The following is a 17,466-nucleotide window of genomic DNA, read 5'->3' as shown; positions in this document are numbered from 1 at the left end:
CGGTTGAAATAGAATTTGAGTTTGGATATAAATTATCATCTACATCTTAATATGCATCCTTTTTTAGTTAATTAGTGCACGGAATTGCTTTCTTGAGGCGTTGGTTTTTTTCCCCCTCTTGACTAAAGATAAATTTCTCGATAATTCTCGAGCACAAACTAAGCACACTGTATAAATTATAAATTTTATATAATTATAACTTTTGTTTTAATTGATTTCTAGGAGAAATTGAAATTAGTAACCAAGAATATTATTTTAACGTTATTATGGTTAGAATTGGAAAACGCCTATACAAGTCCATCAAAACTTTTAATGAATTGGTTACCCGAAATGTTATCATATCATGTATTAAAGATACTTGATAATTTAGTATTATCATTACGTAATGAATTTCAACGTTCATACATATTCCCAAAACAAAATATATTCTTCATGTTAAATACATGTACGGATGATGATTTTATTGCGGATGCTGAACAAATTTTATCATTTTTAGAACATTTATATGAAGAATCAACGCTAATACAAAAATTTGATAATGATAATTTAATTCGTGATCGTGTACAAAGTGAATTAACGATTAAATGGGTACAAATTATGGCTGATTTAGCTCCACCATCAATTAATAAATCATATCGTTTAAGTTTCACTAATGAATTTAAAGATAAAAATTTTGCGGCCGCATCTCAATTTACAAAAAAACAATTAGAGTATTTAAAAATTGTTTTTATGGAAATCCTTAAAATGCATGAAGTAATTACAGGAAATCCTTACATATTTTTTGATAACGAAAAATTAATTTACATACTTAATTATATTTTGGATCAAGCATTTAAATTTTACTCGAAAAGTGTAAAAATTCGTAATCGACATGTTTGGAATAAGACTGAACTACAATTAGAAAATTCAAAACAGATTCTTTTTCGAATTGTTAGTAAGGAAATGAAAATGTTAAAAATTATTTTGGACAATGATAATATATTAGTAGCTCAAGTTTTGAAATGGTTATATCGTGCTTTAGATGAAGATAAACGATTTTTAGCACCTTTGTTACGACCGTTTTTGAATCGTTTATTTTTAGCATCGTATGAAAATTCCTGGCATATTGAAGCATGGAAACGACGAGAATATTTAGATGAATTACATACGTTAGGAACATTTAGTAAATTAGTTAATGATGGTTTAATTAAACCATTAACTGGTGTTATGGATGCGGCGAATAAAGGATGGTTTTGGGCTCAAGATATTTTAGAATTAACACAGAATGCTGATTTAAATTTAATTTTTACACCAAATAATTTGACAACTGTACGGTATCAGCTGCTTTGTACAAAGCCTAATTATGGTTTTCATACTTTGAAGAACGCTATTTCGAGGAATACGGATTATACGACATTAAAAAATCAGTATAAAGGATTGAATGCACCTGGATCCTTACCATCTACATTAAAATTATCTGTAAAATGTCAATTTTCAACAGAAGGTAATTTCTGTTTCATGTTACATTCAGGGGAGTAAATTCTTCGACTTCCATTTTGCTTCGACTTCTTGCATGTATTTTGCATGTAGCTAGAAGATGTGTATTTCAAGCGACAAATATACTTAATTAAAATCATTTTCGATATATTTCAGACAATGAAGACACTGTACAATATCAAAAGACGTTGCCACATAATGAAGCACGCGATTTAAGTCCAATGAATAAAATACTAGAATTATGTCGAAGATATGGTCAACAACGATGTCTGGGAGATTTAATGGAGTCTTTGGTTGGCTTAAATAAACTTACAGTAAGGAAATAATGTTTTGAATTTTAATTTTAAAATTTTTCTTTGAAAGGAAAAGAAATCCAATTTTGTTTGTGTTTGCAAGTTTTAATTTTTTAAAGCGTTGGGAGTTAAAAGCGTAGCCACTGTTATTATTGAGCCAGTTAGACTAAATTGTAGCGACTGTCTAGGGTGACTGACACTACTATTTGTATCATTTGGTGCTCCTTTAAAATTGCCAAAGAATTTTGATGTCAATAGGCCAAGAAGAGAATGACCGAAGCAAATGGATTAACGTTGTGCCTGCATTCAGTCCAACCAGTGCCTTATAATTATCCTACTACCATTTCTGTAGTAACAACACCAAATGACTTTTCCGTCCAATTTTTTCCGCCCTTCAGAAGTTTTGTTCATATAGTGTGATCAAATTAACTTTTTGAATAATTTAATTCTGAGTTCGGAGAAAAAAATTGAATTTAGTAGATCATTATGATACAAATTGAGGAAACTAAAATCTAACATTTTTTGATGGTCGGAAGGGGTCCAAAAAAAATGGTAAAGTGGCCTAATCCGGTCTTTCGCGTCAGACACCGTCGGATTGAGTTAAAAATAAAAAAGTGTTTAATAAGCTTAGGCGCCGTAAAAAGGCGAAAAGAATGAGCTGCGAATGAACCCGATTGGTCCATCGATGTCCCCACAAATTGCAAAAAACCATCGATTTTGCTCGAAATTTCAAAACTTCATAGCTCTTGTTGTTTTAAAGATTTAAAGCTGAGATTTAAATGGATTGTAGCTTTTGTACCCATGAAGTATCAGACACAATTTCAGCAAGATCGAATGTATACTTTTTGCAAACCGCAGCTGAATGCAAAAAACAGGACTTTTGTAAAATGGCCCTAAAAAAGTTGTGGTGCGGTAACGCGCTATTTTTTTTACGCGAGCATATGCTTCAATAGTTAAAGTAATACCTACTAAAGTGCCAACCTCTCATATTTAGTAAAAGTTACTAAAATATTAATTTTAAATTACTATTATTTTAAATTATAACATTAAAAATAGGATGGAAGTAATGGGAGCAATTATTAAGACTATAATGTCACATAACTTCTGTCTCTTAATAATTGCTCCCATTACTCCCATCCTATTTTTAATGTTATAATTTAAAATAATAGTAATTTAAAATTAATATTTTAGTAACTTTTACTAAATATGAGAGGTTGGCACTTTAGTAGGTATTACTTTAACGATTGAAGCATATGCTCGCGTAAAAAAAATAGCGCGTTACCGCACCACAACTTTTTTAGGGCCATTTTACAAAAGTCCTGTTTTTTGCATTCAGCTGCGGTTTGCAAAAAGTATACATTCGATCTTGCTGAAATTGTGTGTGATACTTCATGGGTACAAAAGCGACAATCCATTTAAATCTCAGCTTTAAATCTTTAAAACAACAAGAGCTATGAAGTTTTGAAATTTCGAGCAAAATCGATGGTTTTTTGCAATTTGTGGGGACATCGATGGACCAATCGGGTTCATTCGCAGCTCATTCTTTTCGCCTTTTTACGGCGCCTAAGCTTATTAAACACTTTTTTATTTTTAACTCAATCCGACGGTGTCTGACGCGAAAGACCGGATTAGGCCACTTTACCATTTTTTTTGGACCCCTTCCGACCATCAAAAAATGTTAGATTTTAGTTTCCTCAATTTGTATCATAATGATCTACTAAATTCAATTTTTTTCTCCGAACTCAGAATTATCTAAAAATTGACGCCATTTTTTTTTAATTTGATCACACTAATAAGAATCTTACATATTACAAAGGTTATACTCTGAGAGATTGGCGACTTTTAATGGTTTGAGAAAACAAAGGTAGTAAGCGAAAAATTTGATTGAAATTGTTTAGGGAAGAATTAATTATCTTCTACTGGTACACAATCTTAAGCAGCAGAAACCTATTCGATTTGCAATGATCGAAAAAAAAACGAATATAATCAATTCCGAAGAATTTTTTCTGAGATATCACACAAAGACAATTTGATACCGTTCAACATTGATTCTAATAACTTTAATTATTGAATAAAAAAAACAAAGCTTTTTTTATAGGTCATCGTTATTTATCGACATCAAGGCTTCGAAAAGTCAACGTTTTAATAGTTTAGTAGTGTAGTGTAGTATGTAGATATTAAAGTAAATGTTTTTATACCCTAAAGGCATAGGGAAGAACTAGGATAAAGATGTGTGTATTTTATAGATATGTATAATAACAGTAAATGTGAATATTTTATCAAATCTATATGTTTGCAACGGGAAGTAGATATTTTATGTTTTCTTTTATGATAGACGAATTCTTTTTCATGGTAATCATGTTCTATTTTCTAGTTTTCTCTTTTTTTTCTGTATCAATTTCATATGTATAGATCAAAATTTGTTACCCACGTAAATAAAATATGGTCATTATCTTGAATGTTTTGTAAAATCCATGTTTTTATATGCTCGGGATGATTCGATAAAAAATTAGAAATTTTATTAATATATCTTTAAGCAATTTTTATGCAACTATGCATTTAAATATAATCATTGCGAGACATTTTAGGCAATTTAAAAATTGCCGTTATTCATAAAAGGTACATTGCACGATCAGAAATCTCTGGGGCTGCTGAATGTTTTCTTGCGGAAGAGGCCGCAAAAATGCTTAATTTCTTAACATTTGAAAGAGATATTGGAAACAAAATAGACAAAATCTTACGAGTTATTCGAACGTAACTTAAAACGCTATAAATTCTATAAATTAAATTTTTGCAAAAATTTTAATGAGTAAAATAATAACTTATTTATTGGCAATACAAATTTTATAAACTTGCAATATTTATGTAGTTCTAGAACTGAAAAAAAAAATTAAAAAAAGAGGTGATAGCCCTGATAAAAAAATCCGATTAATGTTTCGATTAATTCGGATTCATTCCAATTGAAACCAATTAAAATTTTGAATCTAAATTTAATTACAAAAAAATTTCCAATTCATTCCGAATCCAATAGAATTAATTGGAAATTTCTAAATGGTTGAAATCATGAATGGGATCGAATTGGGCATTTCATTTTGAGTTCTATTGGAGTGAATTGGAATTAAATAGGAATGAATTGAAAATTTGACCTGGAATTCAATCAGACTTTTTTATCGGGGAGGCTATCTTACGAATATAGTTGCTTAAGGAGGTACGCTATATATAAAAAAAAACTATGTAAAATTATCATTTGATTGCGTCTTTTAATTAATACATATGCCTATTTGCACTTTTAATAAAAGTGGCATAATATAAATTGCATAGTTGCAAGACCCAATTGACCTATGTTGCTCATTTACGAACTCAAACTCACTTTTTACGTCCTGACTACATTATAAAAATTCCATCTTGATATGTCTTTTCGTTTTTGAGTTATCGTGTTGGCAGACAGACGGACAGACGGACAGATAACCGGAAATGGACTAATTAGGTGATTCTATGAACATCTATACCAAAATTTTTTTTCGTAGCATCAATATTATTTTTAAGCATTACAAACTTGGGACTAAACTTAGTATACCTTGCATATAACATATATGCATGGTATAATAATTACCCTGAAAACTAAAACCCAACGTTATAATGGCGGCGTATTTGTGTTGCCATTTTGTCTCTGATAGTTTGTATGCATGCCCACGAAATATGAAATGAATTTAACATTAAATTCTTCTTTTTTTTTATTTTTTATTTGGGATATCTTAGGAACCGTGTCATCATTGAACTCCTTTTCCTTTATACAATATCTAAACACAATTCCTAACTTTAGTCGTTATATGTATCGTATTATTATACTATCTTGTTATATGTGTACAGAAAAAAAATCTTTAAAAAAAATGTTTTTTTTGTGTGTGTAGATTTTACAAGAAATATCGACATTACTACCAGATGTTGAACGTTTACAAATGTTAGACACGATTCATCGCATATCAAAGGGAACACATCGACGTCACATACGAACTTTACGTAGCCGAACAACAGGTCTGATATTCATGTATTAAAAAACAAACCTTTCTATGTTGTTCAATTGAAAATGTTTTTTTTCATATGCTTTTTTTTTTTTTTTTAACGTAACAATGTGTAATTATAAAAAGGGATAATTAGGTTGATAAAAATAAACAAGGGTAAATAAATTGGTTTTATTATAAGACCGTAAACTCATAACAAAGCAATAGGACCCAGCAATATTAGATAGGAAAATGACTTTTGTGAAACTTTTTTTAACCCACCCTAAAATATTCTTTGGATGATTCTGATCAAAAGCTCTTACGGCCACAAACATTTTTAACGAGGAGTTTCAACTTTTTCAAACTTCCCAAAAATGTTTTTTAGAGCGTTCTGATCAAAACGTCTCACAACCACAAACTTTTTTAATGGGTAGTTTTCGAAAACTACTCGTTAACAAATATTGTAGCCGTGAGAAATTTTGATCAGGACAATCCCAAGAACAAATTGGGGTCGGTTTTGAAAATTTTTCACAGAAAGCCATTTTCCTTGCCATAAAAGTACTATAAATATAATATGTGTAGCTTTGATTGCCCGTAGCTCAAAAACTACTCAATAATTTTTAGAACATTTTAGGCTGAGTTAGAAAAAAATTCACAGAAAGTCATTTTCTTATCTGATATTGCGGGGCCCAATTTTGTACGATTCTTTATGTCTTCCATTTGGAGGATTCGTGAAGATAATTTAATATTACTTTTTATTGGCCTTTTATAAACCGGTAGGGCCTCTATCATCGGGGCTCAATAAAAATCAGGGGTGTTCCGATTAATGAATTAATTCCGATTTAAAAAAATTGCAAAAACTGCACTGAAAAGTATATATTAAAGTAAAATTGTACACATTATATATTAAACACATGTTATTGTGAGGCTGTTGTGTCTTTAGAATCATACGAAAGAATAATATTAGATGCATAATATACAAACAAACAATATCATTTTTGAGTGACTGATAGAGAGAGAGCAATATGGAAGATGTTGGTGACCAAATAGTTTCGAGTATTGCGACTCTACTGTACTCTTATTAGAGCTATTGGAGCGGCTTGGTTTATTAAAACTGGAAAAAATGTTTGTGCGAAAGAATATAATCAATTAAGTACAATTATATACTTGGTTTATACAAATTGTATTAAATTTGCTCGTGATAGATCAAAATCAACTTTTGATGACGTCATCAAGTACAAAAAATCGATTATTTTGATAAGTCAGCCAAATCGGGGATAAAATAGACTTACATTTAGAAATTTTTTAAAATTTTATCATTATGTTCATAATTTGGAGCAATGAAAACATTTTCAAAACAACTCTTTAATATCATATCTTAAAGAGTTAGAAAATATTAAACTAATATTAACTAAATTTCTAGAACAACAATTTTCTTCAACCAATAACAACTCAATAACATTATGTAACAGCACCAGCAGTACAAGAAAACTTAATAATACCAACGTCAAAAAATCAAAAACATTAGATCTTACATCAACAAAAATGAAATTTGACAATCAACTGCCATCACCAGCAATATACCGACAAAAACAAGACGTTGTAGAAAATAATATGAACGATAATAATAGTGAAGTGGCAACAACATCTTATTACGAAAATTTACCAAAACAAAATAATAATCAAAAGAAAGATACAAAAATACGACACCAATTATTACTTCAAAAAAATTTAGATATGCTTGATAGTGTTGAAACGGTCACGGATGATCGTAAAGAGTTTGTGAATGATATCAAAAATAATTGGCAACATTTAATTGAGAGTAATTACTTTGAAGGTGTTGATGATGAAAACACATCAAAAAATAATAATGATTATAATAATTTTTATTATGTTAATAATAATTGGCAATCATCAAATGATATTTCGATAATAGATGATAATGAATGTAGTATTAAAAATAATGAGGCCGAAAAATCTAAAATTACTACGAAATTATGAACTGCATCGGGGGTTTTTTAAATTTTCTAACTTTCAGAGGATGATAAATTAATTGTATAATTATTTGGTTAAAAACTACTGAATTCTGTTTGAATATGTTTGAAGAACTTGTCAATCGATTTTTGTATTTATTATTACATATTTATAGTACAGTCATATATGTTACAAATTAAAGAAAACGAAAGAAATCGCTCGCATTTTGCTAAAACCTCATGGAATGTGTTTCATAGAAGTCATATATAATTAGTAAGGCATGAGTTAGTGGTGCAAATGTTTCTATTTGTTAATAATAAATTGTTAAATCAATCGAACGATCAATATTTGACTAGGAATAAATAAGCAACTTGAATTACGTATACGTTATACATGTATAATAGTTTTCGATTTTTTAACAAACACTTAAAACATTTACGTCATACAAGTTGCCTAATTACTAATTATACCATGTATATATGAAATATTTTTTAAGTTAACTTTAACATTGATCGTTCCATTGAATTCACAATTAATTGTTTATTAACAAGTAGAAACATTTGCACGACTAACTCATGCTTTAGTAAAATGCAAGCGGTTTTTTTCATTTTCCTTTATTAGCCGCTTTTTGTAACCTCTTTTACTGTACCATTGTTAGAAATAATTAAATAAAAATGTAAAAAATGATATATAATTTTGAAAATTGAATGGTTTTCAAAACAATTAAAAATAATTATTTTCTTTTCATCTCACTTTTCTAAGTTAGATGGAGTCACAATGTAAACAATAAACTGTAGGTACTTGTGAAAATAACAGTACAAAGAACTCAGTGAAGATTTGTTTCTGTTAATGAAAATTGATACTCTTTGATGAATAGGACAATCTTAATTAAACACTATAAGTATTATAAAGTTTTCAATTTTATTTTGCTCCAACTTTTACGCTTACTTGAAATTATGTAACATATTCTTTAAAAGATAGTTTTATGAGCACAAGTGCGTATTGTTCAAGATCAATAATTATACATTTTTTAAAATAAAATAATCAATCGGGGAGAAAATATTCTACATCTACTTGAATTCAATTGGATCCAATGGATCCAATTTTGTATTGTTTTTTGATGTGCAACAACTTTATCGGTGAGTGAAATCGACTGTTGCCATATGATGACACATGGCGACGCTTTCGCCATGAAAATAGTTTTATAGGCTACAAATATAGATGTAAACGGTTGCTATAATGTCAATGTTACAAATGTTTTTTTAACTTCATGTGGTTTATAATATTTACAAAATATGTATAATTTAATTTTTATAAGTAAATATTCTTTTGCTCGGTATATTTAATCGTTGCAAGATAAATTCGAAACAATCGTTACAAAACTACAAGCCGATCAGCCAGTTAGTCAGTGTCAGGCATCCCGCGACGGCTCTCAATTTTTTTTCTACAAAGAAAACCGTTTTTATAGAAAATAATTCCATGGAAAAACATTCGATCGTAAAGAGTTTTTTAATGGTAAATTATAATACTGTGTAGAACTATTCGTTATGTATAAAGTGAGGTTTGATTGATATTTTCAAATTATATTTATGTTTATGAAGGAAACCAAACAAGCTATCCAATATTTATTTGTTTTTCTTCAAAGAATATTTTTTAGAAGAAATAACTGTACGTATTAAAACAATAACTGATCGTAACTACTTAAGCTAAGACTTTCTTGGGTTGGTGATGATATTACGTTCATAAGTTATATTGATGGGAAATTGGCACATTTCTAATATTATGCCACGAAAAGTGTATAAATCCATAAGAAAGAGGAGAAGCAGAAATATAATTGAAAGTGACATTTGGAGTTACGAGAAGAAAGACTCTATTTAGCGATAATAAAAACAAGCATAGTTTGAAACATTTAAGGAGGATCCCTCACCAGTAATAGAAAAAAATAAATTAGTAGAAAATGATCCAAATTTTTAGCATGTTGTAGTTAACGATACATATTATTAAATCAAAAAAAAATTTGGGTATGTTATCGATCAATTAAGAGAGTAATTAATTAATTAAAAATACACTAAATAATATAGCATGATATGAGGATGATTATGTTATTTATTGTATTTTTAATTAATAAAAACTCTCTTAATTGATCGATAAGATACCCAAAATTTTTTTTGATTAAATAATATGTATCGTTAACTACAACATACTAAAAATTTGGATCATTTTCTACTAATTTATTTTTTTCTATTACTGGTGAGGGATCCTCCTTAAGGTAGTACCAGCATGAAATCACTTTTCGACAGATTTGGCCGAATTTTTTTTCTCGGGTTTATAATAGCTTTATTTATGAATTCCTAAAATTTCATAATTTTTGACCGTTTAGATCGCGAGATATTTAAAGACAAAGTTCGCGATTTTGAGGGTCATGTCCCATTTAAAGCATGTAAAATGTCCGGTCTCTCCAACTATTTTTTATGATATTATTATATATTGAAGAAAAAGTAGAAAAAAATGTTTATACAATACAATTCTAAAAAAAAAATTTAGAAATTAATTTTCACTTTCGAGATATTAATTTTGACGTAAATTGATCGAAATTGGGACGTTGGCATAATTATTTCCCATTTTAAACGGTCAAAATTTCTGAAACTTTGGGAATTAATAGTAAGCATTATTAAATTCTTAAATTTAATTTTTCGTTAAATTCTGTCGAAAAAAAAATTATACCATTGCTTTAACATAGAAACTGCAAATACCATGCTGGAACATCGTTAACAGCAATGTTTGTTTAAAATCTTGTAAAACATACGTACATACCATACACATATAAAAGAGGTATAATGTAAAAATTTGGTTAACATAAATTTGGTTAAACAATTATATAAAACATTAAAATAATTGTTTTTAATTTTATTTGGGTCAATTTATATCGTTTAATAAAAGTAAATCGCGTGTTAATTTTTCATAAATTTCTAAATTGTAGTCAGGAAATAAAATTTCACACGAAACTATAAAATTAAAACTGAAAATATATATGAAAACATTTAACCTAAAAATTAAAAAATTTCAGGAAATAAAATTTCACACGAAACTATAAAATTAAAACTGAAAATATGTATGAAAACATTAAACCTAAAAATTAAAAGTCCAAAATGGTAATCGAAAACAAAAACATTAAAAAAATTTAAGATCCTAAATTTGTATGGAAAAATTATGCGTAAAAAATTCATATAACAAATCATACTACAAAGTTTATACAAAATATTAGGAAAACTGTCGCAATAATAAAAGACTAAGAAAGCAAATATGGCACAGCACATTTAGATGTATAATGAAGTAGGCATCTTCAGTCTTTTTATTCAATGAAAAAATCAGCTGAGTGTTTAAAGTATGGTTTACATTTTTTTTCCTCGTGGCGTTGGCATCTTAGCAGTAAAATCGAATTACGTTAGTCGTCCTTTGAGGAGACGATTATGAAGTTTGATTACTTTGCGTGGACGACTATTAACTATTAAGTTTGAAACCCTTGCCTCGTAGTTGTGCTGAAACTCGTATACTACTATTTTACAGTAGTTCTTTTGAACTGCTTCTCCTCTATCTTATTCTCTTTGATACCACGTTTAAAAATAAATTTTGAAAGTAGGTATATATTAAAAACTATTAAGTAGTTACTTTGAGGGTGTTGAGAAAATGAGAATGTTAAGATAAACATAGAAAAGTAATAATAATGATTATAATAATTATTATTATGATAATAATAATTAGAAATCATCAAAATGATAATTTAATGTTGTTAGATGATGAATGTGTAGTTTTAAAAATAATGAGATGACTACTAGTGATGAAAGAATGTAGTAAATGAACTAGAAAAATGTAGAGTTACTACAAAATTATGAATTGTGTGCTCCAGTGTTTTATGTTTATGTATAGTCTTCTGGGGGTGATAAAATATTATGTGTAGTATAACACGGTTCAAAACAATTTGATAAATTTGAATGAAAAAGTGGTCGCAAAAATTTTTTTGGACAAAAATGAAAAGATCATATGTATAAGTTTCATTGCAAAACTGTTTTTATTTTTAATATTTCATGATGATTTTAAAGTTACAGGTAGTTTCAAAAGAAATTTTCAAAAGACACACGAAAATGTTCATAAAACATCGTTGTGACGTAATAATGTTAATTGAATAGTATACACTGTATACAATTATTCATTAGCATTATGACTTTACACTAACTTTTACGTATATTTTTTTGTCGGTCATTTTCGTTTCTCTTTTAAAAAGTTCTTTTAAAAGTGCTTGTAATTTTAAAATTATCATGAAATAAGTGAAAGCAAACAATTTACAAAGTTAATTGTTGAAATACGATGTAAAGACAGTGTTGATTACTTTGTCACATTACATATACATACATGCCACACATACATAACTGATATTCTCATATAATACATACTATAAAATTTAAACACGCTGTAAAAATTTCAGCTCGATATATTTTTCGTTTTTGAGGTTATCGTGTATACAGACACGGGCAGACGGACAGATGGACAGACAGATAATTGGAAATGGACTAATTGCGTTATTTTATGAACACCTACATCAAAATTTCGTTCGTATAATCAATATTTTAAGCGTTACAAAATTGAAACCTTTCCATTTTTGTCAAAAAAAATAAAAACTTTTTCTTCAAAATATTAATTGAAAACGGATAGTCTACAAAGGATTCACTTTATAGAGTTCGAAGAAAATTTATCCATATCTGGCTGACTAGAGGAAGAATAAATCGAAATTACGATTTTTTTAAAGAAGGTAAAGTGTACACTCATATTCATATAATAAATTAGTTTCTGAATATTTATTTAAATTTTTTGAAAGTACAATTTGTTTCAATATTTTTAATTGTGAGTGTACATTAAAAGCAGGGTTAAATGAGCCTACTTGAACAAAGTATGTTTATTAGAAGTTTGTATAATTTGATATTTTATAATGATAACAACGGATTTTTTTCTACACTTATATATTACAAAGCACAAAGGATGATTCAAAAATATTATGTTTTTATAAAGCAGTCACTTTTATCAGTATTCTATTAAATTGGTAGATTTTAAAGAGCTTAAAAAAGCTAAAATATGTATGCAAAAGTGTGTATTCTATTGTCACTTATATAATAAATTGATGTTTGATATATGAGTTTTTTTTTTTTTTTGAGTAACATTTACCTTGTTTTTAAATTCAAAAGATATCACCTGAGATTTTAATATACATCGCGAATTTTCATATAAATATGATTCCAAGACGAGACAATTAGCTAGAACTTTTGATAAAAAACGTTTCTTTGACAGTTTGAATGTGTATTATATATAATGTTTAAGGATCGCAAATTACCTGATTTGGAAGTGCATTATAAAGCAATTTCAATTGGCTTTTGCGACCAATTTTTACCCGTCTGCACGACGTGAAGGATAATGTGTTTATCAGGCTATAATTGAATGTATTATTGTACTTTTGAGCACACTAGAGACCAAACGAGTGGGACGTTTTTGAAGATTCTTACGTCAATAGATTTGTCTTAGTGTCTTGCGAGTGTCACTAAAGCATAACAGTAATGAAAATTGAATATGATGAAAACCAGATGCTATATTGTAAAAAAGAAAAAAAATTATAGTCGACGAACTATGGTAAATGGGTATATCACAGAATTTAAAATCGAAATACGCCTTTGGTCTCTAGAACGTCACAAAAGACCAAATAATACATACATAGGCTGAAAATGAAAGTCAACGAACTATGTAAAATGGCGTGTCTTTGAATAGGTACTTGAAAATTCCAACTAAAGAGTGTAAATAAAAAAAATAAATCTTAGATACCAAAAAACCCGACTACATGAAATAAAAACTGAAAAAAAAGTCTAGTAGTTTACATAGTGACGGAGGAGTTAAACTTTTAATATCCACTCCTGCGTTCTTCTATGGCAATTTTTACGCCGTAAAAAAATGCAAAATGTTGACATATTTACGTTAAATGTACATTTTTTCATAAAATATAAGAAACCAAACATTTGATTCCTGAAATAATTGTTCTCTAAAATTTGAATTGATACACTGTATAAAATCACTAAAATCCATTTTACCTGGGTGAGCATTCGAGTGAAAAAAAATAAAAAACTTCTGTCATAATGAAGAACAAACCGTTTTATATGTATATTATGACAATTCCATTAAATAACATAATAGTGTAACAAAAAAATGTTGAGCAATAGTGTTCCATCACTAAAGTCATATTTCTGCCTTATTAGATATTCCTTATTATAGGGAGCGGTCATAAACTACGTGCCTGAATTCCATCTTTGTTGAACTCTTCCCTCTCTCCATGTAGCCTACCATAACCTTCACTATGAGGCCCCCGAACTCGACTGGAACGTAGTTTTTTTCAAGTCAAGAATACATTTTTTATTTTCAGAAACAATGGCATTAAGGCTTTGTAAGGACATAGCGTTCATAAAAAATATAAAAGTACTAAATGTTTCGAAAGCGTATTCTACAGAAATGTAACATACCGTGTGCGGTATACTCTCGTCCACGGTATACATTATACAGATGGGAAAGCGTATTCTACAGAAATGTAACATACCGTGTGCGGTGTACTCTCGTCCACGGTATACATTATACAGATGGGAAAGCGTATTCTACAGAAATGTAACATACCGTGTGCGGTATACTCTCGTCCACGGTATACATTATACAGATGGGAAAGCGTATTCAACAGAAATGTAACATACCGTGTGCGGTATACTCTCGTCCACGGTATACATTATACAGATAGATGGGAAAGCGTATTCTACAGAAATAAAACATACCGTGTGCGGTATACTCTCGTCCACGGTATACACAATACAGATGGGAAAGCGTATTCAAATAAGCCTTCCAATCTATATTGTGTATACCGTGGACGAGACTACACCGCAGACGGTATAAGGGCTCGACGGCATAAAGAGTATACCGTGAAAAAGTATACCGTGCACGGTATAAGGGCCCCACGGTATAAAAGGACAAAAATAATTTCACTATGAGGCCCCCGAACCCGAATGGAACGTAGTTTTTTTCAAGTCAAGAAGACATTTTTTATTTTCAGAAACAATGGCATTAAGGCTTTGTAAGGATATAGCGTTCATAAAAAATATAAAAGTACTAAATGTTTGAAATTATAATATAATGGCTAATAGCCCGTCTTGTAGTTAACTAAAAAATACTAATTTGTAGAGTTGAATGGGGGACATCATGTTCTGACATTAGATTGGAACTAGTTTTTTAGGTTTGTTTAATATCCAATTTAGAATCTAAACGGTAAGAGATAGAATAACACTTTAAATTAGAAAGTTGATCTTCATAAAAAAATTAACAGCTATTGTTTAAGGATGTTCCAGCATGGTATTTGCAGTTTCTATGTTAAAGCAATGGTACAATTTTTTTTTCGACAGAATTTAACGAAAAATTAAATTTAAGAATTTAATAATGCTTACTATTAATTCCCAAAGTTTCAGAAATTTTGACCGTTTAAAATGGGAAATAATTATGCCAACGTCCCAATTTCGATCAATTTACGTCAAAATTAATATCTCGAAAGTGAAAATTAATTTCTAAATTTTTTTTTAGAATTGTATTGTATAAACATTTTTTTCTACTTTTTCTTCAATATATAATAATATCATAAAAAATAGTTGGAGAGACCGGACATTTTACATGCTTTAAATGGGACATGAACCTCAAAATCGCGAACTTTGTCTTTAAATATCTCGCGATCTAAACGGTCAAAAATTATGAAATTTTAGGAATTCATAAATAAAGCTATTATAAACCCGAGAAAAAAAATTCGGCCAAATCTGTCGAAAAGTGATTTCATGCTGGTACTACCTTAACAATTTTTTTTGATAACGTTAGTTTTTGGAGGAAATGCGACTTAAAAATATGTTATTGCATTTAATCGAAACCAAATACGCTTAAAATTTATCGATAATTGTAGGCCGAAACAATGGACACAAACAAATGTCCTCTATTGCCCTGGACAATTTTTAGCTAAAGCATTTTTTTTCGAAAGTAACGTTTTTCGAAACTTTTCAAATTCAGCAACTTTTGTTTAAGTTATTTTTTGTTTGGTTAACTACAAAACGAGCTATTAGCCATAATAAATTAAAATGACCCATCCTGTATAAACATTTTACATCGTTTCTTAAATGGAAAAATCTGATACATAAACCATTGATATCAAAACTTAGCTAAAGTTGGACGGCTAAGCCTTTAAACGGACCTTCAAGAAAATTTTTACAATTTAGATAACATCGAACCAGTTGTACTCAACAGGATGTGGCGTGCGGTATCTTTTCCTGAAAAGTATAGCGTACACGAGTCAAATAAACCCAGTTCGTGTATTTCCGGAAGGCGATTTTTGCGGAATGATTGGAAATAACATTTCGAAATGGTTTGGATGAAGGTTCGGACTGTGGTGTGTCTAGGATTATCGTAAGAGGGCTTTTGATTTTTCGACCAGATTGTGTATGACTTGTAAAGACGATGCTTTAAACATTCATCCAATTTACTGTACATGCTGAGTAGTGGGTATAGTTCCGTAAGGGATGCGTTTCCAAGTGCAAGACGCTTAAAGTGCATAAGTCTATCTTTTCGAGGATAATAAGTCGGAACAAAACATTTTATTCTACATAAAAACTACGGTAGTGTAGTGTTTTTACTACTCCAACACCAGTAAGAATTATAGTCACTACTTACTAGATCGTCTTTTATACTACTCTTAATACTCGTTAAATTGCAGTTGACTGAATTGTCATGTTGCAGCATTCTATGATCATGTCATAATATAATGTAATGTGTATATTTTTAGTACTTTAGAAGACTATAATAAATAGTAAATAAGAATAATGTTTTGTATTATGTTAAATAATGATATAAAAATAAAATTATTGAAATTTAAAATATCAGAGATGATTCAGAGCGTATCAAGCTTTTACAAATGTCAGTCCAATCATTTGTGACTGACTCTTAGAAATAATTAGTATCTATTTTTTAGTTAGTTTTAGTTGAAAAGTATTTTTTATTTAAATTTTTAATTTAAAACTGAACAAGTGAAAACAAACAATTGATTGAGTTGAAATAATGAGAATGAATGTATGAAAGTACTGAATGCCAGTGCTTGCATAATTTTAATAAATTAGAAAAGTTAAAACCAACACAATTTTGGCGGCTTTTCGGAAGCCATTTGTTTTGGTTTTCCAAAATTTCGAAAATTTTCGATAGTCTTTTCTAAAATTTATTTTCGTTGTCGAGAATTTTTCACAAGGCCAGTAGTTGAAGCTACCTGCAAATTTTCATCTGCCTTTTATCTTTTATACTTTTAGAGCAAATGGACACAAAAGTTTTGCCATAATTTGTTCCCTAACGGGAAAATAATGATGTTTACGAAAAAATGTTTCAAATAAAAGTTATTTATTTATTTTTTATAAAGAACATTTTTTATATTAAACTTTTGTTCTACCTCTTACGGTTTACAAAATGGATTCTACGGATCAAGGTCCCAATTCATTTATGTTGCTCAGTTACGAACTCAAACTAACTTTTTACGTCCTTAACACGCTATAATAATTTCAACTTGATATCTCTTTTCATTTTAGCGTTATGGTGATCCCGGATGGACAGATTTACGGACAAACCACAAA

General features: G+C 29.1%; 1 protein-coding gene across 1 annotated transcript in view; it reads left to right on the top strand.

Annotated features, from left to right (window-relative positions):
* The window catches only part of LOC123292999, a 66,393-nt gene that overhangs the window by 11,720 nt on the left and 37,207 nt on the right, over positions 1-17,466 (top strand). Inside the window, exons 8-11 of the mRNA XM_044873714.1 lie at positions 355-1,483; positions 1,633-1,790; positions 5,681-5,804; positions 7,194-7,592. Of these exons, the coding sequence (XP_044729649.1) occupies positions 355-1,483; positions 1,633-1,790; positions 5,681-5,804; positions 7,194-7,592 (1,810 nt within the window). The remainder of the gene's footprint in view (positions 1-354; positions 1,484-1,632; positions 1,791-5,680; positions 5,805-7,193; positions 7,593-17,466) is intronic.

Source organism: Chrysoperla carnea, chromosome 2 (genome assembly GCF_905475395.1).
Source record: "Chrysoperla carnea chromosome 2, inChrCarn1.1, whole genome shotgun sequence".
Lineage (NCBI taxonomy): Eukaryota > Metazoa > Arthropoda > Insecta > Neuroptera > Chrysopidae > Chrysoperla > Chrysoperla carnea.
This window is presented reverse-complemented; position numbering and strand designations above follow the sequence as displayed.